The sequence below is a fragment of the Chelonoidis abingdonii genome, chromosome 2, assembly GCF_003597395.2.
Source record: "Chelonoidis abingdonii isolate Lonesome George chromosome 2, CheloAbing_2.0, whole genome shotgun sequence".
NCBI lineage: Eukaryota > Metazoa > Chordata > Testudines > Testudinidae > Chelonoidis > Chelonoidis abingdonii.
In genome coordinates, this window is record NC_133770.1 from 261,074,527 (window position 1) to 261,102,269 (window position 27,743).

A 27,743-nucleotide genomic window follows, 5' to 3' on the forward strand; every position below is an offset into this window, starting at 1 on the left:
GGATCTTCACAGGGAGAAAATACCAGGTAGTTAAGGGCTCTTTAATCTATTAAAGAAAGGCATAACAAGAACCAGTGGCTGGAAGCTGAAGTCAGACAAATTCAATTTAGAAATAAGGCACATTTTTAAAAGTGACAGTGATTAATCTTTGAAACAAACTACCAAGGGAAGTGGTGGATTCTCTTGATATCTTCAGATCAAGACTGTTTGCCTTTCTGGAAGTGATGCTTCAGCCAAACAAGTGATTTCAAACAATGGGTGAAACTGAAAGCCGAGTGAGAGGATCTAATAGTCTCTTCTGCTCTTAAACTCTGAGTAGCTTCAAAGATTTTATACAAGCAATAATTAGAGCTGGTCAACATTTTATGAATGAAAGTTTTTAACATCAGATCCTTTTCACTGTAAAATGTCCTTTATTGAAATGGGAAGGGAAGGGGTTTTTTTTGTTTGTTTGTTTGGTTGGTTGGTTGGTTGGGGGGCGGGTGTAATTTTCTTCAAAAAGATTTTTTTCCATATCCCCTTCCCCCCTACAAAAAAAATAAAGCTTCTGGTTTTCCCATTTTTGTCCTCCCTCCTTTTTTCCCCAACTTTAGAAAAACGGGTGGGTGGGGGGAAGGAAGTGGAAGGGAATGAAAACAGACAAACAAACAATAAATAAAAATGTACGCGGCTTTGAAAAATGTCCTATAAATGCAGAATTGTTCCTTTTTAAGCCTGTGGTGCTAATATTGTTTTATAAATGGTCACAAAACTCCCATTTTTCAGCCAACTCCGTGATAGCTTCACGTGTTTTTTTCCCCCCAATACACAAGGAGCAGTCACATGCTTCAAATCCCAATGATTTGTTTTAGAGCAAGTGAAAAGCAAGAACGAACAAAAATAAAATCTCCAAGAGAGAGCACAATATGTGCCTTCTCTGTAACGTGCTGCATCATTTCTGCCTCACAAAATGCCAGCTGTCCCTGAAGACAACTGCTTTAAGAAATTTTACAAGTTCAATACAGAGAAAACAATCATATCACATATACCACAGTACCCAAATTAAGAAAAAAAGATTGACTGCTGCAATATAGGATATATACAGTTTTAGAAAATTATTGTTAGGATAAGCATAAAAGGAAATAAGGCTAGAGAGCAAGATCTTCAGCCCAGCTTCTGCCCTTTTATGTGGTAGGAAATGGCTGAGGCAGCATAAAAGGGTGCTAAAAAGCCCCATGTTCAGTTTTGGATTCCCTTGGTGCAGGCAATGTGGACCCCTGGTAACCTCTGGCATAGCGGGTGTACTGGCAGCGTGGCTGGGAATGGGATGTCCTGGGCAGGAAAGCAGCATGCAAGGCTGCAGATATTTTGGGTGGAGTTATGGCCTAGGCAGCGAGCCCATGGAATTGTCTAAATTATGCTGGTGGTCTCTGTAGTCCCCAGAGCAGCCTAGGAAGGAGGGCACCAAGGTGGCTTATAGCCACGTTAGCCCCCCATTCCTCAGAGCTTTGAGTTCTGTGCTCATATAGAATCTCACTCATAATACTTATACAACTCTCTTAAATGTTTAATCCAGCAATTCCATATCACAGGGATTGGCAACCTTTGGCATGCGACCTGCCAGGGTAAGCACCCTGGTGGGCCGGGCCGGTTTGTTTACCTGGTCGCAGTTCACTGCTCCAGGCCAATGGGGGTGGCAGGAAGCGGCGCAGGCCGAGGGATGTGCTGGCCACTGCTTTCTACCACCCCCATTGGCCTGGAGCAGCGAACCACAACCAGTGACAGCCACGATTGCCCGAACCTCAGATGCGGCAGGTAAACAAACTGGCCTGGCCCCACATGCCAGAGGTTGCCAATCCCTACCAGATCAAGTGCCAATGATAACCCCACAGATACTGCTCATGAAAACAGCACCACCTCTTTGTCTGGACGCCTGTTGATTTCAGCGAGGCTGGGCCTGAGCATGCAAGGTCCAAGTCTTTGGCAGAGCCTGAAAGATCATCTAGGAGCCTGTCTGGCTCCCAGCCCTGCATTTATAAACAGCAGGCCACACTTCCTCACTAGGCGATTTTAATTATATGGCAGATAAACAGCACAGTCCCCTTTTATTCAGAATGGTGGTCACAATACAAGAAAAGAAATGAGTGATATACATCAGCACTGGTATAAACTGCGCTAGTGAGGGTTGCAAAACTCTTCCATTATAAACCACGTTTTACATTCCTAATTTTAACAAAGTCATCTTTTGCATTCAGATTCCGCAGGAATGATCCCAAAAGGAGAATTTGTTTTGCTTTTTTAAAGCCTGAGCATATTTTTGCATTAGGAGTGATGGGAAATATGGTACTTAAGGAAATTCTGTCCACTCCCCCGAAGCAGAGAACTAAAAATGTCAAGTATAAAGTTTCATAGTCCAGACACGTAAGGAACTGTGAATGAGGAGGACGTACTTTGCAAAGCCTGGTTTGAGACGTCTATTCATTTTTAGAAGACATTTTACCCGGGGGAGAAAGGGGAGCATTCCCATTTTCCTGATAACTCACATCAGCCTCAATCCTGCCACATTTCCTGGGGGAAAACCCTTGGACTTCAATGATGCTGTATGCAGGTGCACGAGTGTATCTCATGGAGCACAGCAGTCCCAATTCTGCAATCAAGACAGTGAGAATATTCCCTGCATTCCATGGAATAAACCACAGACATTTGTACGCTGGAATAAACATGTGGGGAGTATCCAGAGGAGCCTTTACAAACGTTAACTACCTCAAGTTAACTGGTGATCAATTAACTCAGTGTAGACAAGCCTAGAAAGACTGGGGCCTTGTCTACACTGCCATTTCGCAACGCCACACCTTTCTTGCTCAGGGGTGTGAAAAAACACCCCTCCCCCTCCCCCCGAGCGCTGCAAGTTTCAGTGCTGTAATGTGGAAGTGTAGACAGTGCTATAGCACTGGGAGCCAGGCTCCCAGTGCTGGTAGCTACTCCCCTCTCCTCCTGGAGGTGAGCTCTTTCCCAGCACTGGTGCTGCGACTACACAGCCACGTTAAAGCGCTTCTGTGGCAGCGGTTTAACTTTGCTAATGAAGACATACCCAAATAGTGTCTCTGGAAGGTTCTAGATAGGTAGCAGTCCCAAGAAAAATGCATGTCCTGGTGGGAAGGTTGGAGAGCAAGCCTGACCTGCACTCACCCTGCAGTGGTAGCTCCCGTCTTGTGGGGCTGGGCCCAGCTCCCCACTCCAGGCATTGCGACCTGGTGTACAGGGTTGCAGCTCCCTTCAGGTTTGGACAGGCTGCCACTCCATCATGACAGACAGAAAGGTGACTGAGCCAAACCTGACTGGTGCCGTGCACCGGTACCCCCAAATGTATGCACATTATGCAGGGTGCATACTATTTGCAGGACCATATTAAGGCATAGGAAACCTAGGCACATGCCTAGGGCCAAATTCACTGGGGGGCCCAACCTGAGCTCCAACTGTTCTTGTCAGGGCCAGCTCTAGGTTTTTTGCTGCCTCCTACCCCAGCCTTGCGCTCTCCCCCCTAGCCCACCAGCACCCCCTGCCTTCCTAGCACTGGGCTCACCCCCCGCCCACCTCACTCACACCTTGTGCCGTCCCAGCCCCGGGCGCCCTACCCCCCACTTGTGCTGACTCCACCCACTCCCCCCTTGCCTCCAGCTAGTCCGGCGCTAGAAGGGTTGGGGTAAACAGCGGGTCTCCCAGGCCGCGCCTCAGCCCAGAGTCCCTCGAGCCGGGGCTCACACCTCCAAGACCGGCCGGGACCCGGGAGGGCAGAGCCAGGGGACTGCCCTGGCAGGGGGCTGAGGAGCCGGAGGAGGGTAGCCCCAGAGGAAGCGAAGCCCCAGAGAGCGGGACGCGGGTCCCACATGGCAGCGCCCTGCCCTCTGTGGCCCCACTGCTGCTGCTGCTGCTTCTGGCCGCCCTGCCTCAGTCCCTGGGTGGCTCAGGCTGCTTCGCCCAGCCCTAGCTGCAGGGCGGCTGCCCTGAAGCACCTGCAGGCAGCTCCATGTGCCCCGCGGGGCAGCCCCCAGCCCAAGTGTCCCCTGCTAGGAGCCTGCCTGGTCCAGCCACAAGGTGCGGGTGCTGCTCCCCCACAGCGTGAACCACAGCGGCCCCAGGGCACCCCTGTGCACAATGTGCTGCTACTGCCACGGCTGGCTCTAGGCTTTCACCGCTGGTAGCAAAACAAAACAAACAAACAAAAAGGATGGCCAAAATGCCACTGCTGAAAATATGCTGCCCCAAGCACGTGCTTGGTTTGCTGGTGCCTAGAGCGGGCCCTGAGTCTGGTTCAGGTATTGGTGCAGGAGCCAGCTCAACAGCACCAGTGAAGAGGAGCAGCCCTGGGTGCCCCACTGTCCACTCACATTTCATAGACTATCAGGGTTGGAAGAAACCTCAGGAGGTCATTTAGTCGAACCCCGTGCTCAAAGCAGGACCAATCCCCAAACAAACCATCTCAGCCATGGCTTTGTCAAGCTGGGCCTTAAAAACCTCTAAGGAAGGAGATTCCACCACCTCCCTAGGTAACCCATTCCAGTGCTTCACCACCCATCTAGTGAAAGTTTTTCCTAATAGCCAACCTAAACCTCCCTCACTGCAACTTGAGACCATTACTCCTTCTGTCATCTGGTACTACTGAGAACACTCTAGATCCATCCTCTTTGGAACCTCCTTTCAGGTAGTTGACAGCAGCTATCAAATCCCCCCATATTCTTCTCTTCTGCAGACTAAACAATCCCAATTCCCTCAGCCTCTCCTCATAAGTCATGTGTGCCAGCCCCCTAATCATTTTTGTTGCTCTCCACTGAACTCTCTCCAATTTTTCCACTCCTTCTTGTAGTGTGGGGCCCAAAACTGGACACTGTACTCCAGATGAGGCCTCACCAATGCCAAATAGAGGGGAATGATCACGTCCCTTGACCTGCTGACAATGCCCCTACCTATATAGCCCAAAATGCCGCTAGCCTTCTTGGCAACAAGAGCACACTGTTGACTCATGTCCAGCTTCTGATCCACTCTAACCCCTAGGTCCTTTTCTGCAGAACTGCTGCCTAGCCACTCATTCCCTAGCCTGTAGCAGTGCATGGGATTCTTCCGTCCTAAGTGCAGCACTCTTCATTTGTCCTTGTTGAACCTCATCAGATTTCTTTTGGCCCAATCCTCCAATTTGTCTAGGTCTCTCTGTATCCTATCCTTGCCCTCCAGCATATCTACCACTCCTCCCAGTTTAGTGCCATCTGCAAACTTGCTGAAGGTGCAGTCCACGCCATCCTCCAGATCATTAATGAAGATATTGAATAAAACCAGTCCTAGGACTGACCCTTGGGGCACTCCACTTGATACCAGCTGCCAACTAGATATGGAGCCACTGATCACTACCTGTTAAGTCTGACAATCTAGCCAGCTTTCTATCCACCTTATAGTCCATTCATCCAGCCCAGGGGTCAGCAACCTTTCAGAAGTGGTGTGCTGAGTCTTCATTTATTCACTCTAATTTAAGGTTTCGCATGCCAGTAATACATTTTAACTTTTTTAGAAGGTCTCTTTCTGTAAGTCTATAATATATAACTAAACTATTGTTGTATGTAAAGTAAATAAGGTTTCAAAGTATTTAGGAAGCTTCATTTAAAATTAAATTAAAATACAGAGCCTCCTGGACCTGTGACCAGGACCCGGTCAGTGTGAATGCCACTGAAAATCAGCTTGCGTGCCACCTTTGGCACCCGTGCCATAGGTTGCCTACCCCTGATCCAGCCCATACTTCTTCAACTTGCCAGCCCCTTCACTGCAATAGAGGGTCCACAAGACCAAACCTGAGCAGCGCTCTGACCCTCGTGCACCAGGTTGCAATGCCACTCACTCAATTTTGGCCCTGGTCCCCCCCCGTCATGATGCAGGGCCATGAGGCCAAACTTGAGTGGGCAGCGCTGTTCCTCCTTGCTGCTGCCGTTGGCCAGGTCCTGCACCAAGGCTCCCTCCTGGGTGCCTGTCTGACCTCACCCCGATTCCAGCACCCCATGTCCCCTTTGCTTGCAGGACTTGTTCAGTGCCAGCCTTAAGACCTGCTACAAATATGGGGAACTACGGTGAGCGCCCACAGAAGAGAGTCGGCTGGGAGAGGGGCAGTGGAGAGGCTGGGAGGTGGACAGACGGGAGTTTGGCCTAGCTGCATTGCGCTCAATGTAAGATAAAAGAGTATGTGTAGACGCCATGCCAAGTGAAAATGAGAATGGTTCAATTGTGTGTATCACGTGAAAAATTTCTGGGGGTGCCCAGGCTGCAATGCCCAGAGTGGGAAGCCAGGCCCAGCAGTGTGTTACAGAAGTCAGGGTGAACATGGGGTGTGCTCGCTCTCCAGCCTCCACCCGCGCCCCACACACACAAGGCAGGGATTAGGGTTGCAGTCTCAGGGTGGAAGGTGATACTGAGGGTGCTCAATGCCTGTGGTGGAGCGAGAAGGAAGTAGCAATAGAAGATGAAGATGTTGGCCTATGATTTTGCCCCCACCCTCATAAATTTGGACCCTTGGTAGATCACAAAAAAGAGAGAGAAAAATGCAGTTGGGGTCAGGGCCCCATTGTGTAAGTGCAGTACAAACACACAGGAAGACCCAGTCCCTGCAGTAAAAAGAATACAATCCAAGGCCTGCTCCTGCAAGGAGTTGCACACAGAGCTCCATGTGCATGGGGATGCACTTCCATACTTCTCATTGTACAACTGTGGCCTAAATAGACAGGTGAAAGGTACGGGAAAGGGCTAAGATACACAAGCAGAGGGATCAGGCCAATGATGGGCATACATCATGTTAGTCTTGTTTTTTTAATATTATATATATATATATATACACACACACACACACACAGAGTCCCCACAACCCTAGATCTAGCTACTGTTATTTCCTTTGTTCCTCAGTTTACTTGTAAAATTGAGACTACAGAAAGAATAAGTATTTTCCCAAAGACCATGTTCTGGTGTCCATATTAAAGTGATAGAATATTCCACAAAACAGTTCAGAACTCCAGGAGTACTGTCATCTATTATCTAACCAATACCAACAAAAGTTACTTAAATAACCACCCACTAAAAAAACAAAAGCAGGGCTGTAGCCTCCTATTATAAGCATTTGTTGACTCCTTGTGTCACAGCAGCAGTTTCTCTGCACTACCTTCCCTGAGTAGCTCAGCAAGTTCAGTTGGGCTCCTGGGCTCTAGCTTCTAAACTCACTTGAACTCCCTCCTACCTTGCAAGTCATTTTATTTACCTTGCCTGTGTTGGACCAGAAGTCAGACAGCGATCCATTGCCAGCTCCCTGTTCCCTGAAGGTGTAGTTCCCGGATAGCTGGTCTATAACATTCAGGATGTCTATCTTTTTCCCATCATCAGGCACCACTTAAGTTCTGGATCTCACATGCCCAGTTCCAGGGCAAGCACTGCAGTCTTGCCACAAGCAATACCAGGCATAGCCCAGCTCTGGAGAGGACTAGTTAGTTACTCAGAGGAGAGGAACTGCTAGACTTCACAGTCACTCACTGGTTTGGGAGTTGGAGACTGTCTGTCTGACATATGCCTCTATCTTAACTGCTGCCAGTACACCTGCCCAATAGGTGAATGCAGAATCAGGGGAGGGAGTTACTGGGACCCTCAAGGGGAGTATGATCTATTTTGGGGACATTTTGTGGAGAGGGGTAGTAGCTCTTTACAAGTCAAATGTAAAAAGACTGTCTCCTGTAACGATCAAGAACTTTGCATTACAAAAAGGGAGCTCAATTCTCACCCAAACAGGACAGTGTGTTTCTTAACCTCCATTACTTCACAGTTTGTGAATCCATAAAAAGGGAGGAGGCCAAGGTATGTAATCAGCCTCCAATGCTTTTTTATTATTAGCAGATGTACAAACAAGTTGTTAGCTCTAAAATGCAGGGCCTGTCTCCATTTTGTGATCTATACAGCACCAAGCACAGTATTGGCACTTAAAAAAATAGCTACACCCTAAACTGTCATAAGAGAACATTTGTCTGTCCTCGTGAAGGTTGGTAAGTGCCTATTTCTTGCATCTTTCAGTGTCCTGTGCTTTGGGGATAGAGGGGTGTCCAGAGCTAACGAAGTGGAGGGTGAATGCTGATTAACTAATGAAAAGCAGGTGTAAATTGCTTAAGGGTGGCTCTTTAAAGCAAGTAATATGAGGCAGCAAAAAGAAACTTCCTGTGAAACTAGTAACTCCTGTAACAAACTCCATTAGGCTCTCCTTCCCTTCTACTTGGTTCTGCGTGGCACCCCCACGCCTAAGCCCTCCTGGGTCAGACACTTTCTGGCTTACCTTGTTTGTGTTGTACCAAAAGTTGGACTGGGACCCGCTTCTGGCCCCTTGCTCCGCAGAAGTGGAGTTCCAGGACAGATGGTCCAATGTGGTCAGGACGTGCATTTCTCCAGCCATCAGTTGTGCCCCCAGGGGGACTCCGCTGCAGGCAGTGCCATGAGCGGGCGGGGACGTGTTGCTCTCAGGAGAGGAGCGTGAAGACTTTAGTCACTTCCTGGTTCGGGACGGTTTGGGAGTAGGAAATTCTGCTTGTATGACACACTCCTCTGCACCTACTGCTGCCCGGACATTGCACAGGTGTATGTAGAGTCGGGGGAGGGAGGCGAGCTACAGCTGGGACACTGGGGAACTTGGAGGTGTATGGGGGCGGGGGTTTTGTTGCCTATACAAATTTGTAGGGCATAGTGATAGCATAACAACAAAGCCAAATGCAGGAATTTTTCAGCTAGCTTTACTGCTCCTAGCACAGCACTCTGACCATTCCCCCCCCGCGGTCCCAGTGCCCTACCCCTGTTCTGTATCAGCTGCCTGCAAGCTTAACTCTTTCACAACCCGCTGAGCACTGACTAACTCTAATAATTTAGGCTGGTCAGATTATTCATAGCAAATAAACTGTCCAATTAATTTAGCTCTTTTTTAGTACTGAGTCATTTGCACAACTTATTTCTGTGATCTTATTTGTTATTTGTAAGTATTTTCCAAATAATTTATGTGAACAGATTTCAGCCGATGGGTCCGTTTTCAAGATGTCACTTCACCTATTTGCATTGTCTGATTAGTCACCTATACAGCATGATATTATTTTTGCTCAGTGACTAGACAAGTGAAACTTTTTCAGTGGGATAGTAAGCAATAATCAAGAGCAAATACACTTGATGGTGCATATAAAACCTTGTTCATATGTTCACCCAACTTTTTTTTCTTAAAGTGCTACTCAATTTCACTAGGATGGTTTTGTACATAAATGAATGAGATTAAATTGGAGTGTGTGTATGAAGTGTGCACAAAATGTAAACAACTCTGGTTTTGTAAGGGGAAACCAGTCCATTGGGTTTTAAAGATGAAATCTGAAATTCCTCTGAACAAATTTTTATCACTGTAGTGGGAAAAGGGAATAGAAGTGAAGTTAAAGGGTTGAGAGGGCATTAAAGGAGGTCAAGACATTTGGGGGATCATGAAGAAAGAAGGGTTAGGGAGGCTGACAATCACAGGAGGATAGACATGGCCTCACAGAGTAGCGGAGAGGGCTTTATATTGAGAACTAAAGGCAGAGCTGTTGCATCCTAGGATTTGTAGAGAATGTACCTGAGCATAATCTGAACAGTTCTGTAGACACATGAATATCAGACCACTAGAGAATCTTGGATACCCTTGGGCAATTATTGTTTACACTGTCCATCTGCCAGTCTGCTGTGGCTGGAAATCTTACTTGTTGGCCTCATTTTTAGGAAATGGCCCAGGAAGGTATACAGTGAGAAAACTCTTGGAATAATTAGGTTGGCATCCCTTCCTCATTCCATGTTGTTTCTCAGGTACTGTTGTTTTGCTGAGCAGTGCTCCCAGAGATACAAGTGACAGCAGCATTATTAGCAGTGTGCCCCTCTGAAACATCTTGTGTAGGACATACATGAGTGCTGGTGGCCATTCAGGCTGCACTTATTATTTGTATTGCAGAGCACCTCTGGCTGCCAACCAGGACCCCATTGTGCTAGACACTGTACAAAGACATATAATCTAAGTCTCAGATGAGAGTCAACAGGTGGATACAAGAACACAATCTGCAGAGCAGGAGGAGAGGAAATAGGATTCATTGTTTAGTTCCAGAGCAACCAGTGGGACTGGAGCTTCCACCTACCAGCAGGGAGGGTCCAGAGGCGCAGGGGTGAAGAGAACTAGGCACCTGGAGCAAGTGCAGAAATGAACTTTCAGCGGTTGACTGAGCACTGCGTTTAAGGGAACTAAGCAGCAGAGAAGGAGGGGCAGGGGCCCAGGTGACAGATGCAGGGGGCAGAGGGAGGTGAGATTAACTGCTTTCAGAAAGGACAGAACACGTGAATACATTAAAGAAGCTAAAGATAAAATATAGATTGTCCTGTTGCTACTTTTCTGTGTAAGCAATTGCTGTCAGTAGCCTCTGGGGAGATGTCACGCTATAGAACCATAGTTTTACTAACTCTGTTGTACAGCGGTGAACTATGGGTGCTAAGGAAGACTGGAGAACACCTGACTGATATTTCTGATTCATATCATCTTCATTAGCTGCCCCAAATCAAGTGACAGGACGTGGTCAGAAATGAAGATATTTGAAGGCAACCTAGCAACTACCTCCATCAGCACTGGTTCAGTTTTGGTAGCTTTCTTGGTATGGAGGTATTGTTAGGATGGAAAACTCATGAATTCCAAGCATGTGTAACAACGAATGCCTCTTCATGGAGGGTGCTCACATGGGCATCAAGAAGCTGCAGTGGCAGGACTAATGAATACTCAACCAAGCCACGCCACCTTAAGCATCTTGCCGGAGTTCAATCCAGGTGGTGTTCAATTTGTAAGGAGGTCACTTTCCTTTGGGATTTGCCACAATGATGGAAAATGTATGAGATGCCCTGTTCCATAGGTTAAATTATTCAATATTACAAGGGTTGAGTGGGTTGGGCTACAAAATCCTGAACACAGAGGGAGGCTTGAAGGAGCATTTGAAGAAAAAGAAAGTGGTCTTTTGGTGGTCTGTGACAGGAAGACTATTCCAAGCAGCCAGTAAGTACAAACAGAGTCAGTACTAGTATTCTAGACAAACTAGTTTTCTATTGTGCAAGCCTAAAACTGATTCTTCATTGACTCTATTTCTAAATGCCACTCATTCAGTGAAATTATTATTTAATACTAAGAAACATGTTGTTTCAGTGATTCAATGTGTACAGTCTAACTTGAAATACCGGTTCCTGTGATAACAATTCCTGTGAGTACTTTGTACATTTCAGGATGATTATAGATATGAATAAATAGGTACATTCTGTTGGAGCTTCTTTTCTCTATTACATGACTATATGAATGGCTGCATAACTGCAGATTATTTAAAAATGTTGCATAATTGTGCTCTGGAATCTAAACTTGCATTTTAAAAAAATTGTCTGTAGGCCGTTTGGTTTATGGTTGCAAAGTAGCCTTTAAAATGGGTATGGAATGTAAACTGATGCAACTAATGTTTGCCTGCATTTAGAAAGAGTTGAAATAATAGCTGTGGGAGAATTGTGAATGGCATCCATTCTTCTGTTAACCTAGAAGGCTAGGGACAATTTAAATGTCAACATTAGCTACTTCAAGGCAGATCATTTTAGCAGAAACATCCAGCTAATGTTCTTTGTCATTTTCAGTTTGTAATTGTTGGATGTAATGGCAGATATAGGTCTAGAGAGCAGTGGGAGCAGCTGCTGGGGTGAAAACACAAATCCAAATCCAGCTCCTATTCCCATATTTAAAGTCATTTCTAGCTCTACCCAAAGTTGAGAGGGAAGGATTTGATGCTTCTCATGCTTAGTACCAAAAACTTCATCTGCTTGGATAACCAAAACCACCTCCAACCACTTCCTGGGTGCCAAAAGCCACATTGGTCCCCATCTCAGCTGCCAATAACTTCTGCAATGCAGTTCCCCCATTTTCAAAAAAGCACGAATTGGCAGCATAACGAAAATTTGGAGGTGGCATAAAATACATTGAATTGACCCTCAAAATAAACCTGCAAGGCACAGGACCATTGTCATTTCTCATCAGCTTATCACTTGAAATAAAAATGTGACTGATCTTCCTCTTCTCTTCATGTGTCAGTATATAAAGCCTGCATCTTTAATTTTCACTCCATGCATCTGAAGAAGTGGTTTTTTTATCCATGAAAGCTTATGCCCAAATAAATCTGTTAGTCTTTAAGGTGCCATCAGACTCCTTGTTTTTGTTATGGTGGGGACAGGCTCTCTGTAGCTGAGCATTTTATGAGTTTCTCCTGCTGTCGGTACAGTGCAATGCTAGTAGTGATGGAAGCATTATTCTAGGGTCCAGCCATTTCATCCCATCTTGTCTATGCTCTAACACTACACTGATTTTCAGAACTGAAGATGGTATTGGATATGTAATAGGTCTCAAATTTCTTTTTACATTATACCAGCTTACAGTCTGAGGAAGGGTCAAATTCATTTGAGTAATATTGAACTATTTCAGTTCAATTGCCACCTCACAACAGCAGAAAGTCTGCCCTTCCGGCAGCTGCAATTAGTCGAATGTCACTTTATTTTTAATAAGTTGTAAGACTTAATTCCACTTAGAGTTAAATGTTCTGAGGAAACATCCTGTACAGAACAAAAGTGTACTGCAGGACATTTGCAAGAATAACGCTCTTTGAAATCTGCAGTGTAGTCAGGATCGGCGCTAGTGTTTTTAGTGCCCTAGGCGCACGGCCATTTCGCCGCCCATGCGCTGGTCCCGTGGCTCCAGTGGACCTGCCACAGGCATTCCTGTGGAGGGTCCGCTGGTCTGTGGCTCTGGTGGAGCTGCTGCAGGAGAGCCTGCGGGAGGTCCACCGGAGCCGTGGGAGCAGCGGACCCTCCGCAGGCACGCCTGCGGCAGGTCCACCGGAGCCACCTGCCACCCCCCTCCGGCAAAATGCCACCCCCTAATAATCCTGGCGCCCTAGGCGATTGCCTCGGTCACTAAATGGAAGCGCTGACCCGGAGTGTAGTTCATCAGTGCTATACTTTTGCCTGGCTTACATTTGGTAACTCTGCCATTTTGGGAAGACTTTCTTTGATTTCAACTATATTATTGATTGATAGACATCCCAAAGGGAAGCAGCTTGCAATGTAAGGAAAAAAGAGTATTGCAGCAGAGAAACATTTTACAGACCTCATAGAAGGCTTTTGCCCTTTACTCTCTGGATGGTGAGTGAAAGATTTTGGTCCTTTGCATTTTCATTTTCATCTTCTCTACTCTCTCAATTTAGACTAAGCGGATCAGGATTAAAAGTCAGTGGCAAAGCTCCCATTGATTTCAGTGGAGCAGGGTTGAGCTCTCCAACACTCTAAATAATAATCTAAAACATCTTAGATTTGTTTGTTGAATAAGAAATGCATTTTCTCTCCCTATCAGGCATGCAACATATTTTCTCTAAATGTAAATGTTACCTGGGAGTTGAACAGTGATGAGTTTTTTTATTATTTCTGTAGTAGACTACAGTATCTTGCACATACTCCATACATACTTCTCCACTTAGGAGTCAAACATAGCTATGTAAAGTGAGCAGCTTGTTTACACTAGACCCCTATGGCTTGCTATCAAATTAGTGGTAAATCAGTATTATAGTAAACAGAGGTCAAAGATCAAACCTACAATTTCACATAAAATTCCGGACTGTGTACACAAAATATAAAATGCAAAAACCGCAAGGCACAGGACCATCAACTGCTCTTAAAGCTAATCAAAAGCAGGATAAGATGAGAGGAAATGAAATTTAAACATGATTTTAATGCAAATTTTAATGTAAAACTCATATAATAGATCTCTTTTAAACCATGAAATCTTGAAATGAAACAAACTTTCATTTGTTACCATGAATAACTGTCTACTCATACAAATGCGTTTTTAAAATCATTATATATATATAGTAATGTGATGGTACTGCAAATATAATCGTAAAAAACAGTCATTGATGAGGTAGCATAGCACTGCTCCCGCTCTCCCTGAACTCAAGGATAGTTTTGCCACTGGCTCAGTAGGAGTAAGATTGGGTCCATAATTTTATTTACTGTTTTACAGTGCTATCTATTGACTATGGAAACTAATGGGACATATTCACTCTGTTTTATAATGCAATAATTGATCCTGAAATTACAATACTCTGTTAGCTTGAAAATAACTCTCCAGGCAATCATTCATAACACATTACTAGCAATGTCTAGCTACACTGTGTATGCATTCTACTGAGTGCTTAAACTCAAAACATTCATAAAATACAACAGGAAAACAAAACAATTTGGAAAATAAGAGTTGTTAATGAAGATTTGGTTACTCAATGCCACCAGATGTCAGCATACACTATATGATTGAGAGCAAGTACTTAAGACCTTTCAGAACTGGACTGGAATAAAACTAACTTCTTGCTTATGAAAATTATGCAGTGGCTAAACAACTGAGGACCCGATCAGAGCCTCTTGTGGGAAAGTCTGTAGCAATGAGAAGGAGTTCTCTGTGAGGATTTCCTCAAGAAGACTTCTCCTCAATTGCTCCATTAGATTGCCCTCTAATTGCCACAATGTAGGCCATATGTCCTGCTCTCCCCAAAGTTCCACAGATCTTCTAGAATCCATGTGGAACCCAGCAGAACCAGGAAATAGTAAGAGGTCTAGGAAGTCCCATTTATACCCAATGGCTCCTTCCCCACATCTTGTTCTCCTGGGACTCCTACAGGGAGCAGCTGCCCCAGAGACCTTCTTAAAGGGGGACCCCCAGCATTAGGGAGAGAGTAAGCTTGGAAAGTTAATAGTGCCTGGGGCTAAGGACTCTCCCCAGGGCTACTGAAAAGATGATTACACATCTTCCACATACCCCACTGTGATGGGGAAAATACAAACCCCACAGTGGGCTCCGGTGTCTCCACCCTATCACACCTGTGAGAGATGATAGGATTGAAGGGAGACGCTTCAGAGGCAGAAACCCAGCTCAGTGGCTGGCAGATCAGGGCGGACACCAGACCTTCAGTTCTCATCTCCTCAAAAGAGGGCCAACTAAAGGCAGGAGCTGCTCATATGACTGCTGCCTGATGGCCCCTCCCAAAGGGCAGGGAGAATCAGATGCTGATTCACTTTGAGAAAATCTTTTCTTCTCTGTTTACTTCTGCACTCAGTTTAGAGCCTTAGCCTGATGCGTGCTTTCTGAATGAAGAGAGCCTCAACCCAGCTTTGGGATGATTCCTTTGAGTTAATTCTCCTTGTTTCTGTTTGTTGAGTGTCTTGGAAGGGAAGAGACTTTAAAGTAATCCAGCCGGAGGGCCAAGTCACAAGAAGACCGCTGGAGTGCCCTTCAGCAGGTGGTACCAGACAAGGAGAGAGCTGCTATGCCATGCCTGGCCACAAGGAGGCACCCTAGTGGTGAGTCAGCCCCTGCACACCCTCCCCCCACCCACTCACTGCACCTCTGGCCTACTGGCACTTGCTCCCTTCCTAGCATCTCCCCACTTGGACATCCCAGGATCTGAGTTGCATCCTCCATAGCAGGGGTTCTCAACCTTTTTCTTTCTGAGGCTACAATCACGGGTTTTCTGCATATAAAAGCCAGGGCCAGCGTTAGGGGGTAGCAAGCAGGGGAATTGCTTGGGGTCCCTGTGAGACTACATTGCTCAGGCCATCCAGGGCTGAAACTGAAGCAGGACTCAGACCCTGGGCTTCAGCCCCATGTGGTGGGGCTTCAGCTTTCTGCCCTGGGCCCCAGCAAGTGTAACGCTGGCCCTGCTGGGTAGACCCCTGAAACCTGTATGTGACCTCTCTGTTAAGTCAAAAAACTAACAGAACTCAAACTTCAATTACTGAATACTTGCAACAAACTGCTTGCAAAATGATCTTCAGACCAAGAATCCTTTTCCAAAATTTATAGAATCATAGAAATGTAGGGCTGGATGACTTCTCGAGGTCCATGCAAGTCCAGCCTCAAGTGCTGTGACAGGACCAAGTAAACCTAGGTCATCCCTGAGGCTGTTTGTCCACTCTCTTTTTAAAAAAAGAACAGGAGTCCTTGTGGCACCTTAGAGACTAACAAATTTATTTGAGCATAAGCTTTCATGAGCTACAGCCCATTTCATCAGATGCACAGAATGGAACATACAGTAAGATGATATATATACATATAAAGAACATGAAAAAGTGGAAGTAGCCATATTAACTGTAAGAGGTTAATTAATCAAGATGAGCTATTATCAGCAGGAGGAAAAAAAAACACTTTTGTAGTGATAATCAAGATGGCCCATTTTAGACAGTTAAAACCTCTACTGATGGGGATTTCACACCCTCCCTTGGAAGCCTCGGCCGGAGCTGATAGGAAGTTTTTCCTAGTATCTAACGTAAATCTCCCTTGCTTTAGATTAAGCCATTACTTATTGTCCTACGTCAGTGGACATGGACAACAGTCACCATCCTCTTTATAAAAATGCTTAATGTAGTTCAAGACTTATCAGGTTGCCCCGAGTCGTCTTTTCTCAAGACTAAACATGCCCAGTTTTTTTAACCTTTCCTCATAGGTCACATTTTCTAGAAGTTTTATCATTTTTGTTGCTGTCCTGTGGACTCTCTTCAGTTTATTATTTGCAGAAATTAGAGGGCTCCTCAGCTGTTTGCTCTTTGTTCTACTCCAGGTCCCATAGCAGTTTGGTGTGGAGTATGTTCACATTGCACCTACTGTAAAATAGGGCTACAGCAGGTGTAGCTGAAATACAGAGATGCTGATCTGGGATCTGGTCCTGCTCCCACTGAGGTAATTTGGAGTTTGGCACTGACTTCAATAGAAGCAGGTCCAGGTTAAGGAAGCTAATGGTATTATAATGCTAATGTTTGTGGGGGGAGGGGGAGAATCACTGCACTTCCAAAGAGCCAAATACTTTGCCCAGTAACTGGGTGGATGCTAAGGAGATCCATAGGGACTAGGGTGGAAGGAATCCTCCCTCCAGGCCACTCCACAGCTAGTACTGCAGCCTCAGGACTGCATTATCGCCGGGGCTGTTTCATTCATCTATAGAGCACAGCGATGCTCTGCCCAGGCCTTATCTCCAAACACAGCTGTGCACTTGGGAAGAGGAAGCCTTTATGGCAGGCAGAGGTGCAGATTTCCTATCCAGCTGTCCTGTCTCCTGGCAGTTCTACTGTATCTGAAGTCCTCCCTGGGTGTGGACAGTGAGTTGCAGGACCTGTCCCCTGAATTTTTGGGAACAGTACACATACATACCCTGGGGGCCAAACAAAGTGAGAAAATAAAACCATTTTCCTTGCAAAGGTTTAAGCCATTCACAGCTGTTTATGGAATGGATTATTTCATCTAGTGCAAGGATCTGTGCAGGGGGCAGCTTCTCCACTCTCCCTGACTGAAAAGAGCCCCTGTGCATAGTAGAGGGCTCCAAAGCAGCAACAAGACTTGGGAATAGTTTGTCAGCTGCTACAGAGCACTGTGGAGCCCTTTCGAAAATGCCATTAATTAACATGCACATGTATTGCTGAGGCAAGTTACAGCGACCCACCAAAAATTCTGACCTAAATCTGCCATTGTCTGTCTGTCCATGTACAAAAAAGTAAGAGAACACCAGCCTATTAGAGAGTAAAAGTCTAATGAGTGAGTTCATAAGAGATGGCTAGATCCTCAGTGACAGCCAAGTAGTACTCTTTGTGCTTGGACTGAGGGCAGAAGTGCTGTTTACTTTCCCCTGATCTGGTCCCTGATACAAATTAGAGCAACCTAAGGGCTGCTGTATTTTATACCAACTAACTGTGGTCTGAAGAGGCTGTCCTAGTAACCTTGGTTCACAGGGGTATAGGGATGGCCTTGCTAGTGCCCAAGTAGAGGCATAGGAACCACTATCGCAGCCTTGCACCACCTGAGGATTCCCATTATGTAGAGGAATCCTTAGGTGGCTCACTAAACTGGTTTTAGCTGAGGCATGGGTGGAGGGCTATCTAAGATCCTTCGTAACCTTACTCAAGTGAATAGTCCCCCTGACTTAAAAGGAAGGGAACTGGAGAAACAGTCTTGCATATTGTAAAATCTGTACTCAAAAATCACAGTGAAGCCCGCCTTTGAGGCAGACACATGATGTATTTATAGCTTTGGCAATGCTTACATATGGTGTCAATGAACTGAAACTGTATGAGAGGATCCAATCTGGTTTGGAGCTTCTTGAAAATTTGTGACAAATAAAAATTATGGTATTTTGATAAATCCATAAAATCCCTAGTATAAGAACTATAAAAATAACCAGACGCAACCTCCAATATAACTGGCTTGAGAATCATCTATGGTTTCTTCTCTCCAGAAAACAAAGTATCAACATGAATATCATACGTGTGTGTGTTGCAAATAAATGCAACAAATAGTGAATTAATGTAATTATGCTTGTGTGTGTGCAGAATTACCAGATACAGTATTTAAGGGTTTGTGGAACAATATCTTCTGCATAATAAAAGTTTTGTATTTTGTTTACGTTTGAATTGAGATTTCAATAGATTTTTTCCTTGGAAAATGTATAGTTTATAAATATACTTTGCTGTCATAAGAATAGCTAAGACAAAGTACAAAAACACTCACTACACTGTTTTGAAAGTGGTGCTTTCATCCTTGTGATTGAACCAAATTTTTATAAAAAGGAACAACAAATTTTATATCTGTACAGCTCTCTTGAGTGCTGAATACACGGTCCGGATACAATTAATAATAAATCAGGGAAATTATTATTTATGAACTTCACAGTGAACATCCTATTCAAGACACATTGAGACAGATGTTTCCTGAAATAGCAAATTGTGATCCTTGAATCACTTCATGGGGACTTGTGGATTTCTAGCTTTGTGATTGTTTGGTTGTTTTTTGGGGGGGAGGGACTAGGGTTTTGGGGTTTTGCTCTGAAACAGAATGGGTTTTAAAAGCCTCACTTAAGATATACTGGATGAGTATATTCTTTATTACTTGGCTTTTTGAAGACCCAAATAGTTTTGTTGAAAAATAAAATTAGTAAAGACAATCCATATACAAAATAAATCCTACAGGGATTTACCTACCTTTGGGGATGGCAGATCTTTTCTTGGTTGTGTGTTAAGTACAGGGAAGAATGTTCTGCAGATTCTAATTTTTCTACCATATTATAACAATTTGTAGGTGCAAAGATTTCTTTGTTTTTGTTTTTTTTTTAAAGTTCATACTATATGGCAGTGTCCCTTTTTTCCTCATGCTTAGACATGAGGAATTGATCTTTCATTTGAAAATATATATATTAAAAGGCTGTGTGATATACAGAGTTTACAGACCTTTTTATGATACGTTTGAACATGAAGGAAAAATATATATAATTGAAATCAAACTGTACCAGACAAGGCAGCTTATTATATAAGGAAAAGATTTACAGGATTTCAGTCAAGAGTGGCTTATGGGTATAACACATGGAGAGGTCTCAGTTTGGTTGTTGTGGTTCATCCAGTTCCATGTCCAGTTTTTGCACATATGGAATAAATGGATTCCACCCAAATTCCAAGTCTGCATGGTTTTCTTTAGTGCTGTAATTTACTCTTACAAGAATGTTTTTTTTTTTTTTTTTTTAAAAAAAGGTCTGTAATCCAACCCCAGATGTGTGGGGGGGTGAGGAAGGGAGAATCCATTTGCCAGTTGATTGTGATTCTTTTGTGAACTATTAGCAGAGCCACATGGAGAAACCTACTGTGTCTCTGTATAAATCTAGTGCAACATTTTCTGTTGCATAAGGTAGGCACAGTTTGGAGCATGCAAGGATCAGTATTGACTTCAGTTGTCTGCTAGTTCAGAATGTATGTGTCTAAAAGATATGAAAGACAGCATGGTGATTGGTTGCAAAGTGCTAGAGATATATAGATAGAAAGTGAGAGGCAATAGGAATCTGGGGCCTCTGACAATAGGTGTTTTCTTTTCTTTTGTTTAGGGAAATTTTTGTTCATTGTGAGAAACTGTATTCTTGGGTATACAGGTTAATACAGATCTGATTTACATTTTATATTAAATATAAGCATTATCCAGCCTGCCTTAAGGCCTGGGAGGGATGGGGTCTATCAGACCTCCTCTGCTCCCTGCTGCAGGTATTGGCACTTTGATGCCCCCCAGCTAGTCCTCCAAGAGCCTAGAGGGCCAGAAGGAGACACTGACTAATTGGATCCAACAAACCAGTTAAGAATGGTTGCCTGCTCCATCTAGGGGAAGTGCTAGGCGAGGCGAGGACAGGAGCGAGGGCAGGGGCTTTGCTTAAAATGCTGGAAGAATCAGTTACCTTGCCAAATTCTGAGTTGTTTATTGTTTAACTACTAAAAGATGGATGCCAAGATCAAGGCATGGATGGTTTTGCTGTGAGCAGGCTGCCACCGGGCCACATCACCTCCAAATCAGTTTGAAAAGGTTTAGATGAATAGTCCAGGAAACCAAAGTCCTCTGTGCACAGAATGGTCAGGAACTTCCCCACATCACCATGTAAATGGTCATCGTCGTCGTCATCATCTATAGCAGGGGTCGGCAACCTTTCAGAAGTGGTGTGCCGAGTCTTCATTTATTCACTCTAATTTAAGGTTTCGCATGCCAGTAATACATTTTAACTTTTTTAGAAGGTCTCTTTCTATAAGTCTATAATATATAACTAAGCTATTGTTGTACGTAAAGTAAATAAGGTTTTTAAAATGTTTAAGAAGCTTCATTTAAAATTAAATTAAAATACAGAGCCCCCCAGGACCAGTGGCCAGGACCTGAGCAGTGCGAGTGCCACTGAAAATCAGCTTGCGTGCCACCTTTGGCACACGTGCCATAGGTTGCCTACCCCGATCTGTAGCCTTGATAGTAATTCAGGTCCTTTGCCTTTCTGCTAAGATTACCAGTTGTGATAGTGGCTTTAGTTATGGACACCTGTCCACTAGGACTAGACTGACACCATCAACTCATTTCCCATAGGGAGCCTGGGGCATTGAATAGAGCACCAGACAGAGTCACAGCATCGAGATTCTATTTCTGACTCTGCCATTAACTCACTTTGTGACCTTGGGCAAGTGTCACTTAGGCCCACATTTTCACACATAGCCTCATCAACTGGGCCAAAATCTTCAGACTCGGATACCTGAAGGTAGACACCTAAAATCATGTACTAAATAATGTTACTTAGTAGGTTTTGTTTGTTTTTTGAAAGAGCTGTGTACCTACAGCCCCCATTGACCTCAGCAGTTCTGGAAATAAGGCCTTAGGTGTCTGAAGTTGGGCCCCCAAAAAGTTAAGGTGCCCAATACCAAAAGCAATGTCTCAAAATTTGGGCTTTAACATTTCCTTGCCACAGTTTCCCCATCTGTACAATGGAGAGAATAGTAAAACATTTTACAGGGGTCAGTAATTGAGTCCTAGGGATAACCAGCACCATAAGTCAGATGTGTGTAAATCATGGCACTGTTCAGATGGTAATGACTTTTGAGTACTAATGACCATGGTTATATCTGAACTGTGTCCTAGGCCAAAAGGGGTTCCCCTCAGCAATACAGCTCCTTATGATCATTTCCTCATTGTTAGCAATTTTATTATTGATGGTTTCTAGAACTGATTGGAAAACTGGTTGTGGATGGGTTGTGTTTTCTTATGCCCCCTCCCCCCCGAAATCTTTGACTTTGTTGAAAACCAAACTTCTTGTTTTTCAGCAACCAAAAGCAGGTTTTCCATTTTCTGAGGGGGAAATAAAAAAAAAAAAATCAGGAGAGCAGACCTCTTTGCAAAAATTTTTGTTAATAAAAACCCAACCCAAATTTGCTATAGAAAAAGTTTCTAGGGAAAACTTCCGACCAGCCCTATTAGTTTCTGTGGGTTGCTTGTACATCTTGGGTCTGAACTTCTATTTCTGTTTAAAAGGCCATTTTATTACCATTTTTATTGTTTACATATGTCCCTTCTATGCATATTTGGATGAAAATTTCAAGGATTTTCAGCTACCAGAACTGCTCCTGCAAGTGTTCCATGCCTGGAGATGCTGATGACTTGAGTGGTGTGGTTCAAGGATCAAGCCATCTGTGCCAAATTGCTTTCATTAACTGTAACTCAGTGTTATATTGAATATCTGAATACAGATTACATTGATGTCAGTATTTTTCACAGTGAAGGATATAGTTTTGTTTCTGTTGTTTTATTTGCATTTTGGTAGGATGTAGGAGTCCCTGTCATTGACCAGATCCTGTTGTGCTAGGCACTGTACAAGCACAGAACAAAAAGACTATCCCTGCCACAAGTAATTTTCATTTTGAGACCTGCAGCAACTTCTGGATGTGGGTTTCATTTCTGTGTGCAATTGTCAGTCAAGAAAGGAGCAGTACAGTGAGTGAGCGAGCATTACCTGCTGATTTTGTTTGTCTGTTTTGGGCTCTCTGTATACAGTATTGCATCTCGTAATAAATAATTGTTTTCCAGTACGTGCTCGTACTGTTGAACCACAAAAGATAAGGTTACGTTTGTGAAGAAGGAAACTATCTTGAGAAGATTCTGCTTGATAAAATTATGTATGATATTAACCACAAAAAAACCCTATCCAGTAGTTGAATGGAGTGCTAAAAAAAAAAAAAGCAAGCACAAAAAGTCAAAAGTATCTGTATGGATGCATTAAGAAACAAGCATCTTTAAACTACACTGTTGTCATCACTTCCATGCTGCTTAGTCTTGGTCACCTTTGGGGCAGTAGTGACAGGCCAAGATTTTCAAAAATGACTAGTGATTTTGGGTGCCTCCATTTTTGGGAGCCCACATGGAGACACTGTAAAGGGGCGTGACTTTCAGAAAGCACTGGCCCTCAAAACTGGGCCACTTCAAGGTGTCTCCAGTTGGCATCCCAGAAACCAAAGGAATCCAAAATCACTACTTGCTTTTGAAAATCTTGCCCCAAGTCTTGTCAAGACTTTGATTTGATTTTAAAGGTTTTTGTTCAGTTTTGCTAAGAGGGTTGCCTCAAATCAATATAAAGGACTGGTAGTCCCATGCTCAGCTGGGATGAAATCATAAGTGGTTAGCTGTATCTTGTAGAACCTATACTACTACCCCTTTTGGACTCAGAGTACTGTTTTAAAAGGTATCCATTGCTAAATATGGTGATTAAGACTGGTGAAAAAAATTTCTTTCGAAACTGGACTTTGGCAGAAATTTGAGCTTTAGATTAAAAGATACTTTTAGCAAAATATATCTGCTTCCCACAGAAAACTTTGACTTTTAATTAAAAAAAAAAATCAGCAAAAAAGAAAAACACAACTCATACGTCAACATGGAGGCACAGGCCCAGTTTCTATGGGCTGGAGCCCCCAGTTTGACTACATCACTCATGATGCACTCCAGTAGCTATCAATAATGGGAGATGCATTCTGGCCAGGAGCCAAGCCCATAGAGTATAACGGGGGCATGAACTGGAGTTTCCGTGATGCACCACAGTATTCAGCTAAAAATACTCAGTTTTCAAGTGAATTTTTTTGTTTTCAATTTTTCACCAAAAAGTTGAACTATTTCAAGGACTATTTCAACAGTTTCCTCCCCATTTTTGTTGACATTTTCCATGGGAGGAGAGGGGGGGAAGAGGAATCTAAAAAAGCTCTAGTGTTTGTTTTTAAGGGCACTTATAATGGGACAAATGGCAGAGGTGAAACATGGATTTAGTAGCAATTTTAATGATGTTTATCTTCTGTTGTCTAAGGAACATCTAAGTGAGGCACCTGATAATCTGCAAATATTTGATGAAAGTAAACAGTCTGGATGGAGATGAATTATTTAGGGTAGTACAAGTAGGTATAGTAGAAAAAGTGGACTGAAAACAAGAAAGGGAGAATTTTGTTTGGAAAAAAGGGGAGAGAATCTGACAGCGAGCTGTAGAAGTATGGAATAGTCTAAAGAAAATGGTAGAAGTTTCATCACTCTGATGTAGGGTTTAGATTATTTACAGTGACGGGTGCTGGGAAATCCTGAATACAGAGCTAAACAATGCTGCACTAGCAGAGTATTGGGTTAGATGGCCTAACAGTTTCCCCTGCTCTCCCAACACAAATTTCTATGGTTGTGCCCGCTTCATGACCCTTTCATATTTTAACATTTTCTGAATTTTTCTCACCTTCAGTATTTTCAAACTTTGTCCTCCCACAAGAGAGAGAGTTCTGAAGAATGTAACTTAAGCATTTTGGATAAGTAAGCAAAAAACCCATCATTTTTTGAGAAATATTTGTTTCTCTGTCTCACATTTTAAATATCTACGGGGTCCTCAAGCACACAAGCACATACTTAACTTTAAGCATATATGTAGTAATCACTTAAGACTAGATGGAACCATTGACTTCAGTGGAACTACTCACATGCTCAAAAAGTTAAGCACTTGCTTATGTGCGTTGGTGCATGAATCATATTCTTTAACAGCTTTTTGCTGCTCAGTTATTTATATCTCCTTTCTAAATCTTTAGCATTCACCTTTTCAATTATGAGAAGAATGTGTTACTTCATGGACCCATTTGAATCTGGAGTGAGAATTCTCATGAGGACAGCCGTACACCAACATGCTGCAGACTAGCTACGTAGTTTGTACACAAGATGACTGGAGAAAATGAGCAGAGTCAGTACCCCTGGATATGCATTAGAAATAATTAACTTAATCTAGGATACAGATCAATAGTCCTTTTATTACATTACTTCCCCTTATGCATGTTAAACCATAGGATTCCATTTAAATTGTAAATGATCAGTACTTGTATATGCTATTTTATTTTTCTTCACAGCTGCCAGATGGTGTGGAGCAGATGATTGTTGCTCCTCAGAGTGGCTGAATTTTAAACAGTTGAGCATAGCAGTCTGCCTGGTATTTTGCCTTTTTTAAGCTTGGCGAAAAGCATTGGCTGCCCATTTGATCCTAGTACAGAACAAACACAACCTGTTATTCAACATTTTCCCATTCTGATCTTTGTTCGTGGCTGCCAACATTGTTGCAAGTGGAGAGGAGTTTTTGTTTTTTCAAAACTGAAGAAAATTACCATCTAGTTCCTGAAAATTAATTTAAAAAGAAACACCTAGGAGGAAAGCTGTAGTGAATAGTTCAGTAAACAAAATGAAACAGTAAGTGCTCACTCCAGTAGTGAAACAGAATGACATGGAGCTGTGGGGCTTGCCTTGGCCTCCAGTTACACCTGTATAATTCTGTTGGGTTCAGTTGAGTTACATGCTATAAAACTAGTATGAGCGCAGACTCAAGCCCAGGCTGTTAACATGGTGCCTCCCAATTGCTGTATCACAGGGGTTGTTTATACTAGGAAATTACATCGTGGTTGTTGCCATGACTCCTGAGGGTGCTGTTCCCGCATGGTATAATCTTCCAGTATCAACAAGCCCATGCTTCAGAGTTGTAGGTGGCCAACAAACAGGAGGATTAATATCAGCTTTTTGTGATATTGCAGAAGTGCCCCATGCTTGGACTGGGGCCCCAATTGTGCTAGGTAGATCTTGTCCCTCCCCTGAAGTGCTTAGAGTCTAATTTAAGACAAGATGTAACAAGCGAGCATAAGGCCTCTACACAACGTTGCACCAGTTTAACTAAAAAGTGTTATTTTTAAATTGATTTAGTTAAATCAGTCCACACAAACCACTTTTAGAGCATCCACACTAGGAGGGTTGTACCTATTTAGTTAAACTCATGAAACTTCTGTATGTAGAACGAACAAGTGGAGGGAGGATGGACAGAGCACACTCAGGGCTGGTCTCCACTGGGAGCTTACACTGGCATAGCTTCATGTCTCTGGGGTGTGAAAAATCCACAGCCCTGAGAGAGACAGCTACGGCCACCTAGCCCCTGGGTGTAGACAGCACTAGGTTGATGAAAGTATTCTTCTGTCAGCCTAGCGGCTGCCTCTCAGGGAGGTGGATTGCCTATGCTGAGGGAAGAACCACTCCCATTGGCACAGGTAGTGTCTACGCTGAAACACTACAGCTGTGCTGCTGTAGCTATTTAAGTGTAGATATATCCTCAGTAATAAGAAATGTACCTACCTAGTCTAGCTATGTGCATAGCTCAATGGTTCTGAATTACTTCAATTTTTTAAAGCTGTACATTAATAGATGTCGACAATCTCCAGTGGCCCTCAACCAGCCATTATAAGTTAGTGATTTCCTATAGGTGAATGCAGGTATTAGTCACAAAAAGCTCAGCTTTAAATACAGTTTGACATGTGTACATGGCAAGCATGTGGTGGTGAGGGACAAGGAAGCAGGGAATAGGGAAAAAACACTAAAAATTGCTTTATTAAAGTGTCCTTTGGGGCAAATATATTGTGGAGTTTGTGAGATGTTCTAATAATACTACTTTGCACATTACATCTTCAAAGTGCTGCACCAAACATTAACTAAGTCTTCCTGTATGGTAGTGTGAGCTAAGTAATTATTTAGTCTTGATTAAATGCTCCTTTTACATAAATGAAACTCCACTGACTTCAACTGATTTACACTGGTGTAACTGAAATCAGAATCAGTCTCAAACAGCCCAACTTTATAAACAATTACTACTGTGAATATAGCTTCATTGGAATCCTGCCTCTCTCTCACAATGATGTTGTGATACCATGGCAACAAGCGTTTGCAGAATGGGGCCATTCTGGTAACTTGACTAAGGACCTTGTCTTTATCTGAGTTTTGTACAGCACCAAACACACTGTCAGCACATCACAGAGAATTAATAATCATCTCCAGAACCTGAGACACAAAGAATTTAGAACACAGACAGTCAGGGGTGGAGCCAGAGTTAGAATTGGGAATTATTGGCTTCTAGTCCCCAGCTGGGCTCATTAAACCATATTGCTTTTCTAGAGTTGGATTTATAAGCTGAGACACTGCACTGATGTGCATGAGAGAGGTATACAATATGTGCATGCGTCCAGTGGAAACAAGAACGCCTTGAGGAAAGTGACACTTTAAGAAAGGTTTATGGTGTCTCAATGACTTCCATATCAAATGTGCTCAGTTTACAAGTAAAAAGGTGGGTTTTCTTAACTGCCAGCCTTGCAAGCTCAAACTGGGATCTCAACAAGTTCTTTTTGACTCATTAGCAGTAATAATTCTGCAGACCAAAAGCCATCCTCAGTTACACCTCTGCAACCCCATTGACTTCCCTCACTTACACCTGTGTGGCCTTGGTACCTTCGGGGGGCCTTTCACAGATGTAACTGAGGGCATAGTTTTGAAGACAGTGGGATTGCAAGTGCAATTAAGTTATGAATTCTGTTGATGATGCAAGAGTCAGAATAGAATCTAGTTAAATCTTCCAGGGCATATTTGATTTTTCAGGGCTGTCAGGAATAAACCTACTCTTCTGCTAGGGCAAACGAATAAAACATTGAATACACACATGGAAAAATTCACCCCTCTGCAGAAGATCAGCACAACCCTATATGCACCCCTTAAGTCACACTTAAGCATTCTGCACAAGAGTGAATTTCACCCACAAAGAATGGATCTGCTGAGACAGAAGGTGCCATTTCTACATGGTTACTTCTTAGAATAGAACCACTTTAATAATGTCAGCTTATTATCTTGTCAAAGCTGACTCTCTCAGGCTGGTAATAGTATAGACTTTATCACACTAATAATTTAAGCAAATTAAACAGAAAATAGAAACATGCTTGGTACCATTGCTACTTTTGTCATT

At 43.5% G+C, this 27,743-nt stretch overlaps 1 protein-coding gene across 1 annotated transcript in view; it reads right to left on the bottom strand.

Annotated features, from left to right (window-relative positions):
* NIPAL2 (NIPA like domain containing 2) overlaps positions 1-8,714 on the bottom strand; it is a 71,149-nt gene extending 62,435 nt beyond the window's left edge. The window contains exon 1 of the mRNA XM_032773544.2: positions 8,321-8,714. Coding sequence (XP_032629435.1) covers positions 8,321-8,437 — 117 coding nt within the window. The 5' untranslated portion in view covers positions 8,438-8,714. The remainder of the gene's footprint in view (positions 1-8,320) is intronic.
* Between the last annotated feature and the right edge of the window lie 19,029 nt (positions 8,715-27,743).